At 41.3% G+C, this 24654-nt stretch overlaps 1 protein-coding gene across 4 annotated transcripts in view; it reads right to left on the reverse strand.

The window, feature by feature from the left end:
- The window catches only part of Dpy19l4 (dpy-19 like 4), a 69367-nt gene that overhangs the window by 19954 nt on the left and 24759 nt on the right, over positions 1-24654 (reverse strand). For all 4 annotated transcript variants that reach the window (XM_052715643.1, XM_052715644.1, XM_052715642.1 and 1 more), the window contains 8 exons: positions 23692-23815; positions 19764-19898; positions 18313-18444; positions 18114-18212; positions 17349-17422; positions 12335-12493; positions 7733-7852; positions 2932-3052 (listed from right to left, as the gene is read on the reverse strand). In XM_052715643.1, coding sequence (XP_052571603.1) covers positions 2932-3052; positions 7733-7852; positions 12335-12493; positions 17349-17422; positions 18114-18212; positions 18313-18444; positions 19764-19898; positions 23692-23815 — 964 coding nt within the window. The remainder of the gene's footprint in view (positions 1-2931; positions 3053-7732; positions 7853-12334; positions 12494-17348; positions 17423-18113; positions 18213-18312; positions 18445-19763; positions 19899-23691; positions 23816-24654) is intronic.

The following is a 24654-nucleotide window of genomic DNA, read 5'->3' on the forward strand; positions in this document are numbered from 1 at the left end:
TCACTAAACAAATAAAATAATTTTTAAAACATTAAAAAAATTAATGCTTAGTTGATCTGAATTTATGGTTTCCTATAATCCTAAAACTGAGATAGGCCGGAGGATTAAGGATTTGACACCAGTCTGAGTGATTCTGTCTCATGGAATAAACTAGAAAAGATAACTTCCATAGTGATATTTCAAATAGCAAACATGTAAAACTTTTCAAGATTTATTTGATTTTGAATTTATGTAGGCGTGTGTACCTCTGAGTACGTATGCATGTTGAATGCTGGTGCCTGAGGTGGGTAGAAGGCACTGGCTCCCTGGAGCTGGAGTTCTAGGTGTTTGTAAGGCACCTGAGAGAGGGGCTGGGAAGCTAACCTGGGTCCTCTATAAGAGTAGTTCAGCTCTTAACTGCTGAGCCATCTCTCCAGCACCAACATGTGAAACTTCTACCAGAGCTCTGTTATAAAGAGCTTACAAGTAATTATGAACTAGCATCAAAAGCTAACAGCAAAAGGCACCGAAACCACACAGGAAAAATAGCTAGCACAGACCACCTTACTATGTCAAAATGAGAAAATAGAAATTCTGGAACTAAGACTGGAAAAATATGAGAAGACCACCGTTAAGTATAATTTATTATCTTCTTGCCCAAACCTGTCCTTCTTATTCTATTTGTGGTAGGGGGTTTGTTGGGTTGTTGTTTTAATGTTTCATCTCCTTCCAAACCATCAGAAAGCATGAACGGTGCCCTCTTTCACTACCACAAATGATTCTGTCCAGATTCCCATATTTGGGGAATAACAGGGTTAGAACATTCAGAAACAATGGGTAAGCCTCATTCAGAGAAAACCACCATCATCGTGAAATTTCCCCTGCAGGTAGACGTGGTCTACAGCAGTAGGCTGGTGGGGATCCAACTGGAACGCTCAGGAATGCTAGACGAGCACTCCACTGAGTCACACCCCAGTTTTCCCTCCTCAGTCTGTTTTGTTTTGTAGACAGTATATCACTGTGTAGCCAAAGCTGACCCCAAACTTGGAATCTTCTAGTCTAAACTACCCAGTCTATCACACTTGACTCTAACATTTTACTTATCTTGAAGAATGAAGCAGAACAGTGTAAATATTCACATGGGAACATACATAGATCTAAGTAAAACCAAAGAAAATATTCTAAAACCTAAACCCCATCATACAGAGTGATCTCAGCTCTTCAGAAGGCTGAAGCAGGAGGATTGCTAGAAGCCAGGGGTTTGAAGGTAGCCCTAATAACACAATAAGGAATCTTTTAGAAATAAAGGCTATACTTCATCTATGATCTTCAGGAACACAGGAAGGGGCCCGGTCCTGCAGATCCAAAGCAGCAGGATCTCCATGACACAGGACAACAACAGGATGTCCAAGAGGAGTCCCATTGAGGGCCCAATATTGATGGTGTAGCAGAAATCAGAGGCCTGGAGTCAGACCAATGACACTTTGCAATGAACACCTACAAGTAAAGATGTATGGCCTAAAGGGTTCACTATGTGGCTCACTGGGCCACATTTCAGCTTTCATAACGAGATGTGAGATGTATCCTTTTTTTTTTTCTCTTAAATTTTCTTTTATTATTTTTTTTTGGGGGGGGGCGCATTGCAAGGGCCAAGAGAGGATACGAAGGGACAGGGAAATGAATGGGACCAAGATGCATGATATGAAAGACACAAAAAATAAATAAAAACAAAGTTTAAAAAGCCGGGTATGGGGGCTGGAGAGATGGCTCAAAAGTTAAGAGCACTGGCTACTCTTGCAGACATCCTGAGTTCAATTCCCAGCAACCACATGGTGGCTCACAACCATCTATCATGAGATCTGGTGCCCTCTTCTGGCCTGCAGGCACACACACCAGCAGGATACTGTCTGTATACATAATAAAAATACATACATACATACATACGTACATACATACATACATAAATACATAAATAAATAAATCTTTAGGAGGAATTTAAAAAAAACTGGGTGTGGTGATGCATGCCTATAAGTGCAGAACTTGAGAGATGGCAGCAGGTTCAGGAGTTCAAGGCCAGCCTGAGCTACATTCAATCTTGTCTCAAAAGCAAATGAAGAAACCAATAACATAAAGGGCAGGGGATGCAGCTGAGTCAGAGAGAACCTAGCTAGCACACCAGAAGTTCTGGATCCAGGCCCTAGCACTGCATATCCTAGCACTGGGAAGATGGAGGCAACAGAATCAGGAGATCAAGATCATCCTTCACACACAGTGAGATCCAGGCCAGCCTGGCACCCTGTCTGAAACAAGAACATGAAAACTTTTTTGAAATGTTTTTCATAGCCCAGTGGTGGTGGCACAGGCCTTTAATCCCAGCACTTGGGAAGCAGAGGCAGGTGAATCTCAGAGGTGGAAGCCAGCCTGGTCAGCAGAGTGAGTTCTAGGACAGCCAGAGAGCTACACAGAGAAACCCTGTCTTAAAAAACCAAAATAAATAAATTTTAAAACATGTTTGTCACAGTCTACTTTTCTACCCATAACTTTCTCTGTATACCCCTGGCTGGCCTGGAACTCAAAGAGATTCACCTGCCTCTACTTCCTGAGTGCTGGGATTAAAGGTGTAAGCCACCATCGCCTGGCTATACCCAAAACTTGTTATATAATTTATTGAGGCTATTTCAACTGCCTTAGTATTCATTGACTAGCATTTAAATTTTTTTTATCACATTTATCTATTTAATTGTGTGCACGCGCACACACGCACCCGTGCATGCAGAGCCACTCCCAGGAATCAGTTCTCACCCTCCATCATGTGGGTCCCAGGGATTGAACTCAAATCATCAGGCTTGGACAGGTGCCTTTACCTCACTGAGCCGTCTTTATGACTCTAGCATTTTATTTTATATAGCTGGAAGATAAACGAGTATTAAACACAAGACAACAGTGACTCACCAACAATACTGGGTGTACAGTTCTTAATCGAAGCCACTTCAAAAGTGTCATCCAAAGTTCAGGGGAACAGACACCAAATGCTGCTAACATGCACATGTACGGAGTCCAGATGAATTTCAAGCTGGAAAAAAGTCACATGTCAAAATAAATCACATGTCATACACCCTACAACCATCATTATCTGATTCCTCTTTTCTAAATTCTGTTTAACTACCCACAAATATTAATGAAGAATAAAAAACCTTTCCTTCATTTTTTCAGCAACAGATTCGTACCCAATTTGTTTTCCTGTTTGTTTCTGAGACAAGTCTCATTGTGTAGTCTAGGCTGGCACCGAACTCACAGATCCACATGTCTCTGCCTCCAAGTGCTGGGGTTAAAGGGGTATGCCTCCATGTGAAGCCCTCTTTTCCTTTCCTTTTTAGACAGGGTGGTCTCCCTCAGGAGTCCAGGCTGTCTTGGAACTCACTATGTAGACCTGGCTGACATCATTAGAGTGAGTCACCTGCCTCAGCCTTTCGAGATTACAGGCAGGAGCCACTAATGTACACCTAAGAAAAAAGTTTCCTCTTTAAAATTCCTCAATTTCATGTTCTGCCATTAATATATATTTGTTCCAGCAGATTTATAATCATTTAAAAAGTTATACACTGCAGTCGTCTCCCACCTAGACTGCTCCAAAGCTGCCTGCACATCTCACAAGAGCCTGGACGACAAATAAAACAGTCTGCTCTTCCTGGGCTTCCACTGCATTCCAGCCTTCAGGACCCCAGCTTCGGCCCCAAACAGGAAGTAACCACGAAAGAATTCTACACCCCTTTGTCCTTCCCCCTTTTTCTATACTGAACTCTCCAGCCCAGGGGCTGGGCTGCCCTTAAAAAAAAAATTTTATTACTAATTGTATGAATTCTGCCCATGATCCTGATATATATATATATTTCATCACACAGTCTCCTTATGTACTTCTGACAATTGTTCTGGTATGAAAATCTTCCTATGTATGTATTGAGACAGATTACTACTGCCCTCTCATAGCCAATTGGTTTATGAATTGCTTTGATTACAAGTTTAAAGATACTTGTCAACTTCAGCCACAGTCGTGGTTCAGCAGATACACACCCCTAATTCAGGTAAACTCTTTACCTAAAAATATTTCATTGCAATTAGTCATTCAAAAAGAAATTGGTCCAAGATTAATAAAGTTAATGTTCTAGGAAAAGCTATTTTTTATAACTCAGATTCAAAATATCTAGACACATTCAAAAATATCATGTCATATTAACTATTACTGATTTTTATATTATTCCTCTTCCCTTTTATGGATCAGAGATGTTCTGGGGCTGGGGGTGGTATGTGCTTTAATTCCAGCACTCAGGAGGCAGAGGCAGTTGGATCTCTGTGAGTTTGAGACCAGCCTGGCCTACAGAGCGAGATCCAGGACAGGCTCCAAAGCTACGCAGAGAAACCCTGTCTCAAAAAAACAAAAAACAAAAACAAAAAACCCACAGAGATGTTCTGGGATCATATATTACTACACCTAAAGGGTGTTTATATAGTTCTCAGCTTGCCAACAATATGTTATTGATTTGTAATTAATTATAAGCATGTATTGTTGATTATAAATAGATCATTGATATAAATATTGGTTAAATATCAATACAAATTATTGATTCTTATTAAATATTTCAGAATCATTACAATATTGCGTGTCATTCTTCCAATCATCTTTAGGCTTTCAATTTATCCACATTACTCACTGCCCTAAGAGAGATTTACACACTTCTTTTTTTTTTTTATTAAACAAAAAAGGGGAGGTACCGGAGTCCATGGGAATATACAACAGGTGACAACTAGCATTTAACAAGTCGACCTACCAGATGAATAACTCTCTGATGAGGAGCCCCACTTGGCAAGGACCATGGGGTCATTGACTGTAAATGACTGGTTGTCTCTGTCTGTAGTTTTTCTCATGTGCCACTACATTTCTTCCCTAAAACCTGCTATGGGTGTTTTCCCACTGCTTGTGTGTTTATCTCATGTAGATATTCCATCTATTAGGCACACTTATAGCTGTGGATGGTCAGGAAGATGATTTCTGCTTAAGCTGCATATTTCCGATGAACAGAAATAATCCTCAGATATTTTTCATACTCAGACTGTCATAGGAAAATAACTGTATTCTCAGCTACAAAGACAGCTTTTCACACAATTAGCTAAGACCTCAGAGCAAATTCAAAATAGACTGGTTGCCCCTAGAGACGAATTGCACAGGGGCAGGTTCCCTAGTGTCTGTTTGTTGAACCAAAGTCAGGCAGATAACATTAAGACATAAACTCCCTGCAGCAACTGACTTTCTGCACGTACTCCTAACTTCAAGGTTCAGCCAACTAACTGTTTATTGTTTAAGTCCTGAATTTCAATGTCACTCTGTCTGGGAACCCTGACCACTCACAGCTATGTGCCTGCTTACTCACCATGCCCAGTCAGTGCGATCTCCCTAGCCTGAGAGAAACTGTGTGATCAGAATGGCTCTGATTGTGGGGTTTTTTTTTAAGATTTATTTATTATGTATACAGAAGAGGGTACCATATCTCATTACAGATGATTGTGAGCCACCATGTGGTTGCTGGGGATTGAACTCAGGACCTCTGGAAGAGCAGTCAGTGCTCTTAACCTCTGAGCCATCTCTCCAGCCCATGGCTCTGATTCTTATTGTTTACTCAAGAAATGCTATGTGACCCTGAAAATGTGATTCATATTTGTTCAGTCTTTTGCTGTAGAGAGAAGAAGTGAGAGAAATGAAGAAGGAGAAGTGTGAAGAGATGTAGCTGAGTGGGTAAAGAGACACAGCATAGAGAGCTGCATAGAAAAGAGATGTAGAGATGTGTGTGAAGGAAGAGATGTGGCTGTGTGGTGAAAGCTGTGCAGATGAGATGTATAGCTGTGGCTGTGGAGACAGAGCTGTGTGTGGAGAAGAGTAAGTGAGAGTGAGTGATGTATTAGTATGTGAAGGAATGTAAGCAAGGTAGAGAGAAGAAATGTGTACAGAAGAGAGATGTATGTGGAGAGCGATGTGAAGCTATGTAAAAAAGAGAGGTGACTGTGCATAGAGATCTGTGGCTGTGCAGAAGGTAGATGCAGCTGGGGAGAGAGATTTGTGGCTGTACAGGAGAGAGGTGTGTGAACATATGTAAAGAATGTAACTGTGTGGAGACAGTTATTTACACCTCAGATAGAAAAGTCTAGCCCTTGGTGCATTCGTGGATTGATTTGCATACCCTGGAGGCGGTCTTGGAGCAGGCTCCATAAAAAAGCCGTCGATAATATAGACCTGTTTCACTGTAATAAGCAGTAACCATGAATACAAAGACTCTTCTGGTTGTGTGAATCCCAGTAATAGAATCCAAGAATGTTTTTGGGAATTTCCAAACTTGCAGTTGGTTTCAAAATAGGGACGGCCTTAAGGACTCCTGAACACTGTCCTTACCATCTTAAACTCTGAAGAGAGAGAGGCATCCCATCTTATTTGCTAAAAGTGACTTACATATAAAAATTTAAAACCTCTGCTTGGGCTAGGGGTATAGATCAGGAGTACATTGTTTGCCTGGCATGTGCAAGGTCCTGGGTTCAGTCCCTAGTACTGCACAAAAAGGGGGAGCAGACTTTTGAGGCTCTCAAGTTCAAGGCAAGACGAAACAATGGTGTTCTGGTCAACAACAGACTGCATATGTGACAGCAATCCCACAAGACATTGCCTAGTGGTGTTAGTCTGAGCAGGCACACCCGAGAAGTTCATACAACACAACAGTACACAGCTCACAAACACTGATGTGAAAGGACAACTGACTGCATGCAGAGACTTCCCTTAGCAAACTGAAGAACACACAGTAACAGAACGACGAGAAAGAAATGTAAACATAAGCGTGCCCATGCTTCAGGGTATCAAAGGTTCATTTTCCATATAAAAGCAGTAAAGTCAGGGAAAACAAAAGAACCCCACTTCACCCCACCCAGCTCGAGTCCTAGGAAGGCCCACTGCAGACCACTGTCCTTCACCATACTTCCTTACCCTCTCCAGGCTCTGCTGCAGGCCTTCCTATTATAAAGCTTGGCAGTGAGATTCCCTCTGCCTGGAATACACTTCCCTCTTCTGTTCACAAGTTCATTTTCACTCGCCGTTCAGGCCTCACCCAAGCATCTTTTCAAGTCATATCCTGACTTCAAATGTTCTCACAGCACCATTGACCCTCCCTTCAACTATCAAGTTATAACTTTAGTTTTGTATAATTAACATCTGTTGGCTCCATTTTAGGCCAACAGCTGTACAAAGTAGAAAGCCTGTGTCCATGTTGCTTACCACTGTACTTTGAGTATTTAGGACGATGCATGAATCTTAGAAGACATTCAAGAGTATTTTAACAAATAAATGAATAATTAAATATCAGTTTGCTATATTATAAAAATCTTTGTTAAATTTCACTTATATAATTTAAAAGTTTGTATTTTTTTTTCATTGTTGTTGTTGCTGGTTTGTTTTTGTTTCCTCCTGCCAAAACAAGGTTTCTCTGTGTTGCTCTGGCTGTCTTGAAACTCATTCTGTAGACCAGGCTGGCCTCAAACTCGTAGACCTGCTGGCCTCTGCCTCCCAAGTGCTGGAATTAAAGGCTACTGCCTAGTGCCCTAAAAAGTTTATAATTTCTTAAATGTAGTTATAGAAACTGTTTTAAATGTACTCACTAGCTATCCATAGGGAAAAAAATGAGTTTTATAACGATCAAACTGATCAAACAAATGCACTTACCCTTCCATAAGCATTGCAAGAGAACCCAGTATAAGGGTATGAATTACATGATAAATTATTTCTGGCCTTTCTCCAATTCTTCCATCTTCAAGAGTTACAGTTTCTTTCTGGGATTTACCACTATATAAAAGAAACATGTTTTTAACAGTTTGGAAAAATACACATGAAAAATCAAAGATACATCATCATCTTTGAAAGCTATACCTAAAACTGAATTTCTTCTCTTTTTCTAAGGTCAATCATGCCTGAACTAGCAATGCTAACCAATATACTTAACCTTCAAAGTTAAGAAGCTATGCCTGGCCATCTTCCTTTTTGTTCGTTTGTTTGCGTTGTTTGGACACAGGGCTTCACCACTAGCTGAGGCTGACCTAGAACACATTCTGTAGCTAACCTTGTCTCTACTCCAGGAAACCCTTTTGCTTTAGGCCATACAGAGTTGAGATTACGTGTTTGCATCACCACACTCGGCTTCAAGGTACTTTTTCCTTTTATTGTAGTGCTGGGGTCACCAAGCGTAGGTCTGTATAGTAAATAAGTGCTGTGTGTATCGTCAGCCTGTAAGGGAGCATGTGCAAGAGGGGAGACGGGCTGGGAAGTACCTGCTAGCATACGTATTTACTTTTGGTTTTTGCAATGGGGTCTCATATAGCCTGACTAGCTTTGGTATGTACAACTTGGTATGTAGGCAAGGCTGGCCTTGAACTCAAGACCCAGTCTTCACCTCTCTGTACTGTTCCAATTTTAGTATGTGTGCTGCCGAATCGAGCACATCCAGTCTTCACCTCTCAAGTGATGGGATTACAAGCACACTACAAGAATCCTGAACTACCTTGCTAGCATAATAAACATTAAAAACAACTATATTTACAGTGGTTTTTATTGTTATTGTTTTGCTATTTTGCTTTTGTTTCTTATTTCTTTTTTTTTTTCTTTTTTTTTGAGACAGGGTTTCTCTGTGTAGCTTTGCGCCTTTCCTGGAACTCACTTGGTAGCCCAGGCTGGCCTCGAACTCACAGAGATCCACCTGGCTCTGCCTCCCGAGTGCTGGGATTAAAGGCATGCGCCACCACCGCCCGGCTGCTTTTGTTTCTTATTTCTTGAGATAGGTTCTCAGTATCTGGTCTCGGCTGCCCTTGAACTCACAATTCAACTCAGTCTCCTGAATGCTTGGATTATAGGCATGCCCCATCATACTCAGAAAAACTGACAGTAATTTCAAATCACAGTAGTAGCTTCATTTCAATTTCATTATAATTTATTTATAAATTATAATGAAATTGAAATGAAGCTACTACTGTGATTTGTGCTGTAATATATATATGAATATCTCAATCCCCCAAGATAGGGTTTTGCTGTATAGCCCTGGCTATCTTGGAACTTGCTTTGTAGACCAGGTTGGCCTCAAAATCCTAGATCAGCCTGCCTCAGCCTCCCAAGTGTTAGGATTAAAGGCATGAGCCATCACACCCAGCCAATTACATTATTTTTAATTAAGTAGAAATTTTAGTAAATTAGTAAATAAGTCTGCAAAAGCTTAATCTATTACTTACATATCCATATATCAAAACTGGATTCTAAATATTCACATGGATAAAGCTAACATGAGCTTGCCTGATTAATTTATAATGACCCATGAAAAAAGAGTGGAATTAGATGCTTGCTGTAGAATATGATTTTAAGGTGTGTTACTTTTGTTTATGTTGCATTTGTTTAACTCTGTGAAGCTGTGTTACTGTGCCTTTCTAAAACACTTAATGGTCTAATAAAGAGCTGAACAGCCAATAGCGAGGCAGGAGAGAGAAATAGGTGGGGCTGGTAGGCAGAAAGGATACACAGAAGGAGAAATATAAATAGAGGAGAAGAAAAGAAGCAGCCAGAGGAGGAGGAGGACATTAGGGGCCAGCCACCCAGCTACATAGCAAGCCATGGAGTAAGAGTAAGTTTTACAGAAGTAAGAGAAAAGTCCTAAGGTGAAAGGTAGATGGGTTAAGTTTAAGTTAAGAAAAGCTGGCTAGAAACTGAGCCAAGCTAAGCCTGAGCATTTATAATTAAGAATAAGCCTCTGTGTGTGATTTATTTGGGAGCTGGGTGGCGGGCCCCCCAAAAGAGCAAAACAAACAACCGATGCTCTCAAACAAACAGCATTGAAAGGATGTGAGGTGCACACACCTGTAGTCTTAAATGATTTGGAGGCTGAGTCAGGAGGATTGTCGGGAATGAGTTCTGGGTCATTTGGAACAGCAGCGCAGAACCTTCCTCTCACCTTCCTTCCCCCCTCAGAACAGAACACAGGGCCTCGTGCTGCCTAGTAAGTGTTCTTGCACAGCACTACACCCCGAGCCCCAAACCGGGTCTCTGAAGAATAGCTGGATCTGAGTGCAACTTAGTGAAAGCATACACTCAACATTCACAAGGCACTGCATTATTAACCCAGCACTATTGGTGAAATTATTAAGGCCACTTCACGTAGTTAAAAGGGAGGTTTATTTTGTGGAGTAACTCACAAGTGAAGGGATAGGTAACAGGGTCTGGGAAAGGTGTAGCGCAGTCCGGCGGTGTTCTCTGGAGAACTCTGCTCGGTCTACCTCCAGCGTCCAGGGTCCAGGAACCAAGAGAGCCGGTGCATCCAGATCTCGGGTCTTCAGGGTCCTCTCTCGGCCCTGCCTTGTAGGCATGACAGTTACCGAAGCCTCAATGGGGGTGGTACTTCCAGGTCAAAGCTGGAATGGCTACCCACTACATCTCCCCCTTTTGTCTAAATAAACAGGTTCTAACCTAATACAAGACTATACACAAAGGAATGGTTATCAAATATTATCCAGGAGTAATAAGAGATAATGACCTAGATAAGATGGAACCACAACCAATGTGAACAATATCAAGCAAGAAACACATACTAAAATCCAGAGAAGTCTAGAGCATAGGTAAATGGCATGTTACAAAGATCATTCCAAAAGGTGTCCTATCCTAAAGAACCTAAATCTAATACTTAATAAGTTCTATCTAAGATATCATATATATACTAAGTTGTAACTATAACTGCTAGTCTTCAATCCCATCAAAGACCTGAGAAGGAATATAACGATACCTGAGAAATGGAAGATGGATGCAAGCAACTTTCGGGAGTCTTGCAAGAGCAGACAGAGACAGCTGGCAGGCTGGACAGTCACCTAATGTTTCTCAGCATTGTTGGTGCATTTAAATTGGCTACAGGCCTAGCGTATCTGACAGACCATTTTTAGAAGCAGGAATTTTGAGAGACCATCTTACCCTGTCTTGACAGAGTTCAGAAGTCGCTTTTTCTTGTATTCTGCTTGTCCAGAAGGACAGCATTTGTGCTGTCAGCAGTTGAGGCAAGGGCAGTTCTTTGCCCAATAGGCTATTTTGGGCCATTTGGAAATGTCTTAGAAGCCCAACGTTCTCTCAGGATCAAATTGGTGCTGCCAGGAGCAATTGTGTCTCACGGAAACAGAATTCTAAGTTATTTAAATGCCATATTCTCTAGGTCCATGAAGTGTTTGAAAACTACCTGTCCATCCGACCTATGTTATCTGTGAATCTGAATAACCTAACTAACATAACTATAGAGATGAAAAGCACAGGTAACTATAAATCTATAAGTCTTATCTACCTAAATAACCTAAGGACTAAGGCTTTTCGTAAACAAGGTAAACAGTCTATAAGCAAATGTATGGTAAAGGACGATGTCTTTAAAATTGAGACAATACACAGGATATTTATAACAGAGGTAGGAATGTATAGTGCAATATGCAATATGACAATAATCTTAAAGATATAACAATATACAGAATATCCTAAACATAAGTAGAACATGCATACAGTATGACAGATATAAATTTACAATTTCAAATAAGAGTAGAAATATATGTACATTATAACAAATATAGTTCTGTATTTGTATCAATATACAAATTATCTTAAACAGGAATATAAAAATAGTTTACATTTGTATCAACATATAAGAATCCATAACAGTGCAAATTACAGTGCAAATTATCTAAGGCTGCTATTTTACTAAATTTGTTTACTAGTATATACAATAATCTACCATAATATCTTATACCTATCCATTTGGGTAGCCATTCCAGCTTTGATCTGGAAGTTCCAACCCCCATTGAGGCTTTGGTAACTGTCACGCCTACAAGGCGGGGCCGAGAGAGGACCCCTGAAGACCCAAGATCTGGGTGGGCTGGCTCTCTTGGTTCCTGGACCCTGGACGCTGGAGGTAGACCGAATAGAGTTCTCCAGAGAACACCGCCGGACTGCGCTACACCTTTCCCAGACCCTGTTTACCTATCCCTTCATTTGTGAGTTACCCCACAAAATAAACCTCCCTTTTAACTACGTGGAGTCGCCTTAATAATTTCACCAATATCTCACCCCGAGTCCCAAACCAGGTCTCTAAAGAATAGCTGGATCTGAGTGCAACTTAGTGAAAGCATACGCTCAACATTCACAAGGCACTGCATTATTAACCCAGCACCACACCGACGCACGCCCACTCACACACTACTTAAAATATTGTATAGCTTTAAAATACAGGAACTAGAAATACAATTGATTATTATAAACACTTACTTTATCCTCCTAAAAATAACTTGAGTCATAGAAAGAAGACAAATAATTAACACTAAAATATAGAATGGTAATAGGGAAGATTGTGTCAATCGTAAAAAAAAATCCTGAGATGGTGCCTGGAGAGATTCCTGACAGAGGAGCCAGTTCAATGTGAAATTCCTACAAAAGACAAAATGTGTGATGTTAGAATCACATATGCTTTCAACCACTCAACATACAGGTATTTAAAAATCTCAGTAAAAACGCAGATAAAACACATTTTCTAAAGCCACTCATTCATAACAGCAAGGATGCACTTATAAATGGAGGGAAGGCTAAGCTACTGTGAAGCATGGGCCTTCATCTAAACTGTGCACAAACGTAACACTGCTGCGGCTTTTACCAGAGTTACAGTTTGCAAATCAGGTATGTCCAGAAAGGAGTGTGGCTGGAAAGCTTAATTCCCAACAGCACCGTGTCCTAGGGTGAAGGTCAGAGGAACTGATGAGGTCATGACATTGATGGATTCATAATGGGATGGCATGACTGGAGGTAGGAACACTTGAGAAGATGGGCCTATCAGGAAGAAGCAGGTGACTGGACAGCGAGCTGCCTTTGAAGGACCTTTCTTACCCCTCCCCTTTCCTCTTTTCCTAACCTTCATCATATGGTGGTCTCCATGGGTCAGAAACAGTGAACCAAATGACCATGCACAGTCATGATCTATGAACCGGAGCCAGTAAGGCAGCTTGGTAGGTAAAAGCATACTGTCAAGCCTGAGAACCTGAGTTTAACGCTATGGTGGAGGAAGAAAAGAAAACTTTCAAATTTTGACTTCTGACTTACACATACATGCGATTGCACGCGCGCACGCACACACGCACACACGCACACACAATTTTTCAAAATTCTTAAATAAGTCTATGAAACTGTGAGCAAAATTAAGTCTACTACTCCCTTAAGTAGCTGACATGGATATTCTGTAGAGTGGCTAATACGGTAAAAACGTAACCGTCTATAAAGCCCAATTCAAATGTGTTTTTCCAGTTGCTGAGGATTAAGTTCAGGGCCTCATGCACACCAGGCAAGCACTTCTACCACTGGACCACACCCCCAGGTAAGAGATGGAGTGCAGTTCAGGGTGCTCACGGTACACTTGAAATGGCTCAGCAGTTAACAGCACTGGCTGCTCTTCCAGAGGACCTGGGTTTGGTTGCCAGTGCCCATATGACAGCTCACAATCTGCTGTAACTCCAGGTCCAGGGCATCTAATGCCCTCTCCCGGGGCTCTTATATGTACATGGTGCACATACATGTACTCAGACTCATAACCACCTGTGGCTTGAGTTCCAGGAGATTCAGTGCCTTCTTCTGGGCACTCGTACACAGGTGGTGCATATCATACATGCAGGCCAACACTCATACATATAAAGTAACAAAATTTTAAAAAATACTCATGGGTAGATTAAAGTGTCCATTTTAAAAATGACTTTGCCAGGCAGTGGTGGCACACGCCTTTAATCCCAGCACTCGGGAGGCAGAGCCAGGCGGATCTCTGTGAGTTCGAGGCCAGCCTGGTCTCCAAGGTGAGTTCTAGGAAAGGCGCAAAGCTACACAGAGAAACCCTGTCTCAAAAAACCAAAAAAAAAAAAAAAAATTAAAAAATAAAAGTAAATAAAAATGACTTCATTTTAAAAAATAAGCTGGGGTTGGGGATTTAGCTCAGTGGTAGAGCGCTTGCCTAACAAGTGCAAGGCTCTGGGTTCAGTCCTCAGCTCCAGAAAAAAACAAAACAAAACAAAAAAGGGAAAAAAAAACCACCAAATAAACAAACAAAAAAAGCTAAAGCTTCAAAATGTGCTAAGTAGGAAAATAGTGGTATTAGATGCTACCAAAATGTCTTATATTGGGGCTACAGTGCTATCACTGCTGTTATTTAAGGCAAGCCTTCATGAATGCCAATTCCCTACGTAGCTGAGGACAACCTTGAACTTCTGATCCACCAGTTTCCATCTTACCAAGTAATACCAGGATTATAGGCATGTGCTACCATGCTCCGTTTACGTGGTGTTAGGGACTGAACCCAGGGCTATTAACGCCTGCAGCCCCAGACTAAAACCAGTTCTTTATCTCCCTAGTGCTTGGACATCTTTTGCTCTGTAGACCAGGCTGACTTTGAACTCACAGAGATCTGCCTGCCTCTGCCTCCCAGTGCTGGGATTAAAGGTGTGTACCACCATCGCAAGGCTGCTGCTGCTTCTTTTTTTTTTAAACAAACAACAACAAAAACCATTCCTTATCTTTTAAAAAACTTTGAAGGCTTGCCTATTTATGTGTTTTGCCTGTATGTATGTATGCATACCACATTTGTGGCTGGTGCTGGAGGAAGCCAGAAGAGGATACCAGACCCACTGGAACTGGAGTTAGACATGGCTCTGAGCCACTACATGAGTACTAGGAACGAAACTCAGATCTTCAGCAAGAGCAGTAAGTGTTCTTAACCATTAAGCCATCCATCTTAGGTGTTCTAAGAAATCTGTCTCTAGGGAGTGAGATTCCTGAAATTCTGGTTAATTCCAAATCCCAATAAAGAACTGGCACATTTATGCATAAAGCATTTGCTACTTGTAGCACCATGACATTGAGTGTGTAAAATGAAATTGGGGTAGGCGTACAGCTTGGTAGTACTGTACTTGCCTAGCGTGTGCAAGGCCCTGGGTTCAGTCCACAGTCCTAGGGATCAAAACAAAGCACAGCTAAGCAGATGGCAATGTTTCTGAGAGAACAGACTGTGTCTCAACATACAACACAGTGCATTACCTTATACAGCAACACTAGTATTTGACATGTCGACTACAGGTACCATATAATATCAACTAATAAACATTGGCTCATAGCCTGGCGTGGTGGCACACGCCTTTGATCCCAGCACTAGAGAGGAAGAGGCAGGTGGATCTCTGTGAGTCTTAAGCCAGCCTGATCTACAAAAAGCAAGTTCCAGAACAGCCAGGGCACACAAAGAAACCCTGTCTCAATCAATCAATCAATCAATCAATCAATCAACTGGCTCAAGCAGTCCTCACCCTTAGAAGACTGCAGCAGGATGAGTTCAGGGTTGGGGTAAAGTCAACAGAAAAAAGGCCTCCCTTATGGAGGGCTACACCAGCTGTCACTATGGACCAGGCCTATAGACCTCCTCAAGGATCCTTTATCTTAGTGAATAAATATATACAGCAAACACTTAATTTGCTAACTGTGTTATATCATAATAAGAAATTCTATCTACAATCCTACATAATCGCACAAGTGAGAAAAAGGTTCCAACCTTTCTTAGAGCTTGAGACATGTGTAAGCCAATATCATCTGTCATACAGATATTATCAGTACATAAAGTCATTTCTTTCATTTTGTTTTATAAAACAAAACAAAAAGTAATTCAGCAACAACTATAAACACATTATATTTTAATTAAAAACAACAACAATAAAATCCAGCCATCTCTTGGCCTGATGATTACAAACCCAATGAGTGTTCTATGAAACACACATTTCCTGCCCTTCTCTCTTCCTCGTCGGCAGTATTAGAGGTCAAATGCTTGCTCACTAAACTGTATTCCAAGCCTGCTACTGTGCTTTCTGAAGATAAACACAGTGCTGGTATACTGGCTATTTTATTTATTTTTCTGCAGGATTGGAGATCAAACCTAGGGCTGTGTACATGCTAGGCCAGCACTCTACCCCTTCGCTACTTCTCCAGCCATGACTTTAAGACTTTACTTACTCTAACTTTAGACTGTGCCATAAATCTTCCCAAAGGAAAGACTTAGAAATACTATGAGGGGCTGGAGAGATGGCTCAGTGGTTAACATCACCCGAGGCTCTTGCAGAGGGCCAACCAAGTTCAGTCCTCAGCTCCCACGTTAGCTGGAGCTGAGACTCACAATCACATGTAACCCTAGCTCCAGAGAATTTGGTCCCATCATTTGCCTGTACATACATGTCTGCACACACATACATATACATGAAAATAAAAATAAAAAATGGCTGGGCAATGGTGATGCACACCTTTAATCCCAGCACTTGGGCGGCAGAGGCAGGCAGATCTCTACAGAGTGAGTTCCAGGACAGCCAGGACTACACAGAGACACCATCTCAAAAAAACCAAAAATGATTAAATAAATAGAAATAAAAAACAAATCTAAAAAAAACAAAAAACAAAAAAACCACTTCCTATGCAAGCCCCATAACCTGAATTTGACCCCGGGACCCACGTGGAAGAAAAGAACTAACTCCCAACACTTAACCTCTGATCCCTACACGTGTGCTGTGGCAAACACATGCTTACTCACACATACACAACATTTCCAATCCACATACAATAAATAAATCATTAAATAAAAATACTATAATGCGGGCTGGAGAGATGGCTCAGAGGTTAAGAGCACTGACTGCTCTTCCAGAGGTCCTGAGTTCAATTCCCAGCAACCACATGGTGGCTCACAACCATCTATAATGAGATCTGGCGCCCTCTTCTGTATACATAATAAATAAATAAATCTTAAAAAAAAAAAAAAAAAAAAAAAAAAAATACTATAATGCTGTTAAAAGTTTATCTACTTTTTAGGAGACTAGAAATGTATTTATTTATGCTGCTGCATGGTATTCAAACCACGGTCCCAAGCATTAACCACGTGTTTTTTCTGCAGTAGGTGCAGAAGTGGGGCCCCATGCACACTAGTCAAATGCTCTACCAACTGAGCTACCAACTTACTCCCTCCCCCTCCACTCTAAATATCAACACCATGTCTTTTCTATAGGGCTGAGGCTATAGTTCTGTGGTAAGACATTGCCTATAATTTGCAAGGCCCTGGAGACAATCCTCAGTACCACAAAACCAAAACCAAAAAGTAATCTTCTATAGAATACCCAAACTATTTCCTAGGTGACACGGAACCAGGTACACACTCCCTCCTGTCAAGGCTTCTTTTTATTTCGGGGTGCTATAGATTAGGTGAACTTGCAAATGTTAAACTTACTTAGTCACATTTAATCCAAATTTTACTTCAAGGAATTTCAGCACATGCTCATTTTCTTTGTGTGGGACAAACGTCTAGAAGAGAGAGAATCAGGCAATGAGGCACCATGGCCAAATTGTGAGGCATCATTCTCACAGAAAACAAACAAACATTATCTAAACAAAGAATACTCTCTATGCCTAATGCCTATGCTTTTGCTTTTTCTTTCTTTCTTTCTTTCTTTTTTTTTTTTTGGTTTTTCGAGACAGGGTTTCTCCATGTAATAGCCCTGGCTGTCCTGGAACCCCCTCTATAGACCAGGCTGGCTTCAAACTCACAGAGATCCACTCGCCTCTGCCTCCCGAGTGCTGGGATAAGGGTATCACCACCATCCAGCTCTGTCTATGCGTTTAACAATACTTATTTCCAATTACTAATGATAGAAAATACAGCCAGATTAAAAGAACAGTGAATTAAATAACACAGAATATGCACTATGAATACATTTGTTGTATGCTTAGACAAAAAATGAAATGGCATTTTGAGAGTTTGAAAATTTCAACCTAGGAGAACTGGTTCAAATAATCCCTGCTCCGGAAGACATTTTTCTTGGTTTGTTTGGTTTCTGACACCGTCTGATGTAGAGGACACTAGCCTCAACCTCACTGTGTCGTAGAAGATAATTCTGTATGTACTCTCTGCCTTCGTTAGAATGTCGTCATTCTCATTACAGCTGCACACTGTATCTCTCTATCAGATGATGTGGATGTGACTCTCCGCTCTCACCTTCATTATCAAGTTCAGGGTCAGCGGCAGAGTGCACACCAGGTAAAACTTCACCACTTTGACCACGTTAGCCACGAAAGTTCCCCTTTTCCCATTCAGCTACAAAGGGAAACAAAGTCACACCAACAAAGGTGTGGGTTATAAAAATTAACAATTTAAAACAGTAAGACTACTTTTTAAAAACAGCAGTGTTAATTACCTGAAGGCACTTAATAAGCATTAACGCTCCTACTAAACTTAGTAAAGGAGACACCAATAAAGCTGGATTCTCAAACTGTAGTAAATACCCCAAGAAGAGAGAAAATATGTAGATTTTATAGACTTCGTAAACCTGTTGAAACAAAAATAAAATAAATGAGAATAAAGTGAATTTTAAAAATAGTCATTACAAGAAAATGCTCTGCTATAATTTAGGGCAGCGTTAGGAAATGTTCCATCTGTATTTTTACCGTTATAGTGCATAATGGACTTAGCAGTCTCTTCTCAGCATTCTATAGAAATGAAGAGCTCTAAAGTCCTAAGAGAAAGCTACAGCACCTTGCTTACTGCCATACTTTAGTTCCGGTGGCTTTCTGTGATCAAGTCAGTTTCGTGTGGGGGCGGTACAACACGGTCAGCAAACCCAGCCTCGGACGGCTGGCACAGGATTATGAGTAAGGCCAGCGTGGACTGCTCCGCAAGAGCTTGTCTCAAAAAATAAAAAAAGGTGCCAAGTGGTGGTGCACACCTTTAATCCCAGCACTTGGGAGGCAGAGGTAGTCAGATCTCTGTGAGTTCGAGACCAGCCTGGTATACAGAGCGAGTTTCAGGACAGCCAGGGCTACACAGAGAAACCCTGCCTGGAAAAACAAAACAAACAAACAAAAAGATGACTTTAAAAAAAAAAAAATCTGAAAAGAGAGATTTCCCTGTAACAAGTCATGATATCCTTGGAGAATACTAAGTATGCCTGGGAGAAGTGTGTGTGTACCAATCTTGTGGTGTTGGTAATGTTTGACTCTTGACGTGGCTAACTCCATCCAAGTGTGCGCAGTTACAGAGGAACTCAGCTCCCAGCCCACTTCTCCCTTCTGTCTACACTCCTCTTTTCCAGATGAGGCTCTGGCAATAGTAGAGCTTCAGGGGAAGTGCAAAGCTGAAGGACAAAGAGGTTTGCTCTCCTGATGGCTTGCCCTTCTTCCAACCCTTCCCTAAAAGACTGTCAGTTTTTGACCCCAACAGAACAGTTCCTTCCTGCTGAAGCTCAGAATGCAGACGGAATGTTCCCAATCCTTGACAGTGCAGCTCCATCCGCCCTGCTTCCAGGGGTTGCCACTTCCATAGCGCTTTCAGCCCCTGCTATCATCACCCTTTCTATTGAGCAACTAAGACAACAACTTGATTCTTCATTAATGACTGGAGAGTGGTAGGTTTTGAGGGTTTTAATGTTACAACTAAACTAAGGGCCTCGGCATGCTCTGCCACTCAACTGGGTGCATGGTTTTGGTTATTAAATCTTTACATTAGGTTATCTCTGTACAAGTAATTTAAATCTTGATGCTCATCAGAGTTCTGAACAGCTGAGAATAAGGGATGGAGATACATAAAAGACAATGTTCTAAGAACATTAGTTTTGGCATATAAATTCCTCATTTCAACATGTCATACTACCTTGTCACTTTGTTCCTCTGAGAACACGTCCAGCAGCAGCAGAGATACTGCTTGAAGGAACAAGACATAGTGGCTGTACTCCCACACCATCATGAACGTGTACGTCGAGGCACTCATCAACAGGTAGCAAAACCGCTGGAGAAAGAGTCAACTGAGATCAGTAACTTGACTACTGTAAAACCCAAGGAGCTCCTCAGCACTTGAAGCTACTGTCAAAGTCACAAAACCAGCCAGGTGTGGTGGTGCATGTCTTAATACAGCACTTGGGAAGTAGAGGCAGGTGGATATCTACAAGTTCAAGACCAGCCTGGTCTACATAGTAAGTTCTAAAACACAGACAGGAAAGACTATGGAGAGAGTCTCTGGTGTGTGTGTGTGTGTGTGTGTGTGTGTGTGTGTGTGTGTGTGTGTGTGACAAAACCAACAGTATCTTATCAAAACACAGAGAGAAATCAGCACCTGTCCATCCACATTATATTACAAAGGCCTAGGACAAAAGGGGGTAGAGTTTGAGCACAATTTTTTTTCATGTGGAGGATGTTAAGCTTTTGTTAATATGGAAGCTTCTTTTGTCCTAAAATAGTATTTTTATTTCCGTCCATGCTGATTTTATTTTCCTAAAAATTATCAGTTCAGGGATGCCTAGTCAAGGCTCTGCTCCTAACCAGGTTTGGCCTGTTCTCCTCCAATGCTGTCCTCATCAACCATGCAAAACTGGATGCTACTTCTCTTTACTTAATACGTACTGCTGACCTTTATACCTTGAATGTTTCATTTTCATGAAAAACATGAACATATTTCAGCTCTGTAAGCGCTCTTTCCCATAGCTCAGTGCTTCCTTCTGGTGCTAGGGATCACACACAAGGCCTCAGCCCTCAAGTATTCGACCATGGAGCTGTATCTGCAGCACAGGTCTTTAAATTTTAAACATGAGTTCTTAGTGTGGAAAAATGAACTGCCAAAGCTGCTTTTATGATATTTATTTTGAACTAAAACAAATGGTTGCCTAAAAAAATTCATAACTTTTTTAGTAAAATTTGTCTAACCTTTTTTTATTATTGTGTATGAGGGGGTGCACACATGCAGAGGCCAAAGGACAACTCTGTGGTGTCTGTTCTTTCTTCTCCCTATTGGGTCCTGGGCATCAAACTCAGGCTGTTAGACTTGCAGTCTCTGAACAGAGTCACGCTGTACACATAGGCTGCTTTAGGACTTCGAGCCTAGGATGGTCTTGAACTTGGTGCTGCTCCAGTTGTCTGTGTGCTACTGGCACTACAGGTGTGTACCTTCATGTCCATCTGATCTTACTTTTAGGGGGATTATTTTTGTTTTATCCTTCTGACAGGGTTGGCTTTGAACTCATCATGTCATTAAAAATATCCTGAACCCCTACTTTCCACCTCCCAAGTGCTGGGGTCACAGGTGTGGGTTACAATACCTAGCTATACTCTTATAAAATAGTTTTATAAACTTTACCCTATTTATTTATTTGATTTATTACATATAGAGTCTTCTGCCTGCATATATCCCTGCAGGCCAGATGAAGGCATCAGATCTCATTATAAATGGTTGTGAGCCACTATGTGGTTGCTGGGAATTTAACTCAGGACCTCTGGAAGAGCAGCCAGTGCTCTTAACCCCTGAGCCATCTCTCCAGCCCCCAACTTTACCCCATTTATACCATATTGTTATTCTTACAATGTTTTTTCATTGCAATGTTTCATGCTATGCTGCACTTATTATTTTTAAGTTTTTTGTTTTTTGTTTTTTTTTTTTTTTTTGAAAGAGGGTCTCTTTACCTCTGGCTGTCCTGGAACTCACTGTGTAGATTGGGCTGGTCTGAAACTCACAGAGATCGTTCTGCCTCTGCTTCCTGAGTGCTGGGATTAAAGACATGCATCACCATACCTGGCTTATTATTTTAAGTTTTGTAAAGTGAAATATATACATATTATACATGGTCAAAAATGATCCTATCTGTACCAGGCTTTTTTGTTTTTGGGTCACCAACCAGCTCTATGACAGGGAGACTTCTTATTAGTTATGAATGCTTGGCAGAGCTCAGCTCGTTTCTGGCTAGCTCTTTTAACTTAAATTAACCTGCTTCTCTTTATCTACCTTTTGCCTCAGGGCTCTTTACCGGTCTGACTTTCTTTCTGTATATCTTACTTTCACTGCTTCTTCTGTCTGCCTGGCTTCTGGCCCTGTCTCCCTCACTCTCTCCTCCTCCTTTTTCCACTCCTCCTATTCACTCTCTCTGCCCGGCAGCCCCGCCTATCCCTCTCCTGCCTATTGGCCATTCAGCTTTTTCTCAGACCAGGTGCCGTACGTAGGCAGGCAAGGTGAAACAGCAACACACCATTACATAATTAAACAGACATCCTTACATCGTTAAACAAATGCAGCAGAAACAAATGTAAGACACCCTTACACAGTTAAAGTAATATTCCACAGCATAAACAAATGTAACCCATCTTTGCCCAATTAAAATAACATTCCACAACCCCTATCATTGCAAATGGATCTACAGTAAGAAGACTATAACCCTTCTGTTTCCTATTGTGTCCACTTCTTTTTTTTTTTTTTTTTTTTTTGGTTTTTAGAGACAGGGTTTCTCTGTGTAGCTTTGCGCCTTTCCTGGAACTCGCTTTGGAGACCAGGCTGGCCTCGAACTCACAGAGATCCGCCTGGCTCTGCCTCCCGAGTGCTGGGATTAAAGGCGTGCGCCACCACCACCCGGCTGTGTCCACTTCTTATTAACGTAAAGTACAAATGGAGATTTAAAATAGAGGAAGAATCCAATAATTCCTCCCATTGATTTTTGGGTGGTGAAGGTGCTTGCACAAGCTAGCGACCATGAAGCCACACCCTGCCCTCATTCCTGCCCTGTATTCCAGACAGCCAGCTTTATTAGTAGACGGTGTTTGGTCTCTCTGGTCTCTTCCTAGACAGGACATTTTTTTTATTAAGGAATTTTTTTATTCATTTTACATACCAATCACAGATCACCCTCGCCTCCCACCCCTCCCACCTTCCCCGCATTCCCTCCTCCAACAAGGCAAGGTCTCCCACGAGGAGTCCACAGAGCCATACACAGGAATTTGTTATCTAAGGCAGGCAGGCAGGCAAACTGCCAAAGGGCTGCTATGTTCCAGTCAGCTTCGAGATAATTACCTGTCTTTGCAGACATGCATCTTACTAAAGTCATTCTGTGGCACAGTCTATAGGCATCATTCAACTGCCAATAGCGTTGTGGCAATAACAGTAACAAAAAATTAAGAGTCTAGATGATCTGGGATGGATGTTTCCTTCAACTTTGACTAACCTACTACATCTCAGTCAGGAATGAGAGAACAAAAGATATGCCACACTGCCATCCAAATTTACACCACTGCCATCCTCCATCACCACTGTGTCTTCAGTCATATTTCTTTAGGTTCTGAGGACTAAAGGGCATAAATGTTCCTGAAGTAAGAGAAATGGCAAAAACAATACTCGGATAGATTAACTTCCAAAGTGAGATATTCCTCATGTAATTGTCAAGTAACCATACTAAAAGCAATATAACATCTTTTTCCTAAAAATAATTAGATGCCATCAGACTACAGAAAAAACATGATATAACAACTACCTAACCACATGTTACATTGTAACATGCTTCACTGAATGTAAGTAAACTCCTAATATGACTTACTTTAAAATTATGTACCACAGTCCAGCATGGTTGTCAACAACTATAATCCTACATGGAGGCAGGTGGATTAAGTGCTCAAGGCCTAGCCTCAGCTACATAAGGAGTTTGAAGCCAAACTGGACTACAGGAGATTTTTGTCTCAAAACAAACAAAACATGTACCACATTTGCAAAGCATCAGAACTAGCCGAGCATCAGAATTAGCTGTGATGTATAAAACAGATTTGTGTCTTACCTCTGCATAAGTATTTAAGTTTCTTTTTAAATAGCCTGTAAGTGCAGCAACTTGGCATGCAAAGTATGGTAGAGCCCAGTTTTCTCTTAAAGGAATGGAGTATTCGATTCTTGTTGTATCTACCCTAAAATAAACCACAGAGGAACACCAAAAGTGAGCATACACTTGTGCAACATTACATTTCTCTCTTTACCTTATCTTCTTAATGTATTTTTATTTTATGCATATGCATATGGGTACTTTGCCTACATGTACATCTGTGCACCACATGCATGCCCAGTGCCCTCAAATGTAAGAGGGCATCAGATTCCGGACTGGAGCTACAGACAGTTGTGAGTTGCTATTCAGGTGCTGGGAATCAACCTAGGTCCTCTGAAGAGCAGCTAGTGCTCTTTTCTTTCTTTTTTTTTTTTAAAGATTTATTTATTATGTATACAGTGTTCTGCCTGCATGTACGCATGCCGGCCAGAAGAGGGCACCAGATCTCATTATGTTGTGAGCCAACATGTGGTTACTGGGAATTGAACTCAGGACCTCTTTAAGAGCAGCCAGTGCTCTTACCTCTGAGGCATCTCACCAGTCCAACAGCGAGTGCTCTTAACTGATGAGCCATGGAGATTCACAGCATCAATCCCACTATTTGGGAGGCAGAGGCTGGAGGATGGCTGCAAGCTTGGAGATAGCCTGGTCTACATATCAAGTTCCATGCTAGCCAAAAAATATATCAAGACCCTGTCTCAAAAGTATTAAAAATAGGGAAGTGAAAAAGTGACAGAAATCAGAATAATTAGTTCCATGTTTATGAAACTGTAATCTGCTTTTAGTTATCTAATCTATAAGAGTATAAAATAGTCAAAATCCAGGAGCAATGAGTGAGAGGCTCAGTGAGGAAAGGTGCTTCCACAAACAACCCTGAGGCCACAGCAAAGGGAGACCAGCTCCTGGAAGGTCACCTCTCACTCA

The sequence above is a fragment of the Peromyscus californicus genome, unplaced genomic scaffold, assembly GCF_007827085.1.
Source record: "Peromyscus californicus insignis strain IS unplaced genomic scaffold, ASM782708v3 Scaffold_5__1_contigs__length_169319896, whole genome shotgun sequence".
Lineage (NCBI taxonomy): Eukaryota > Metazoa > Chordata > Mammalia > Rodentia > Cricetidae > Peromyscus > Peromyscus californicus.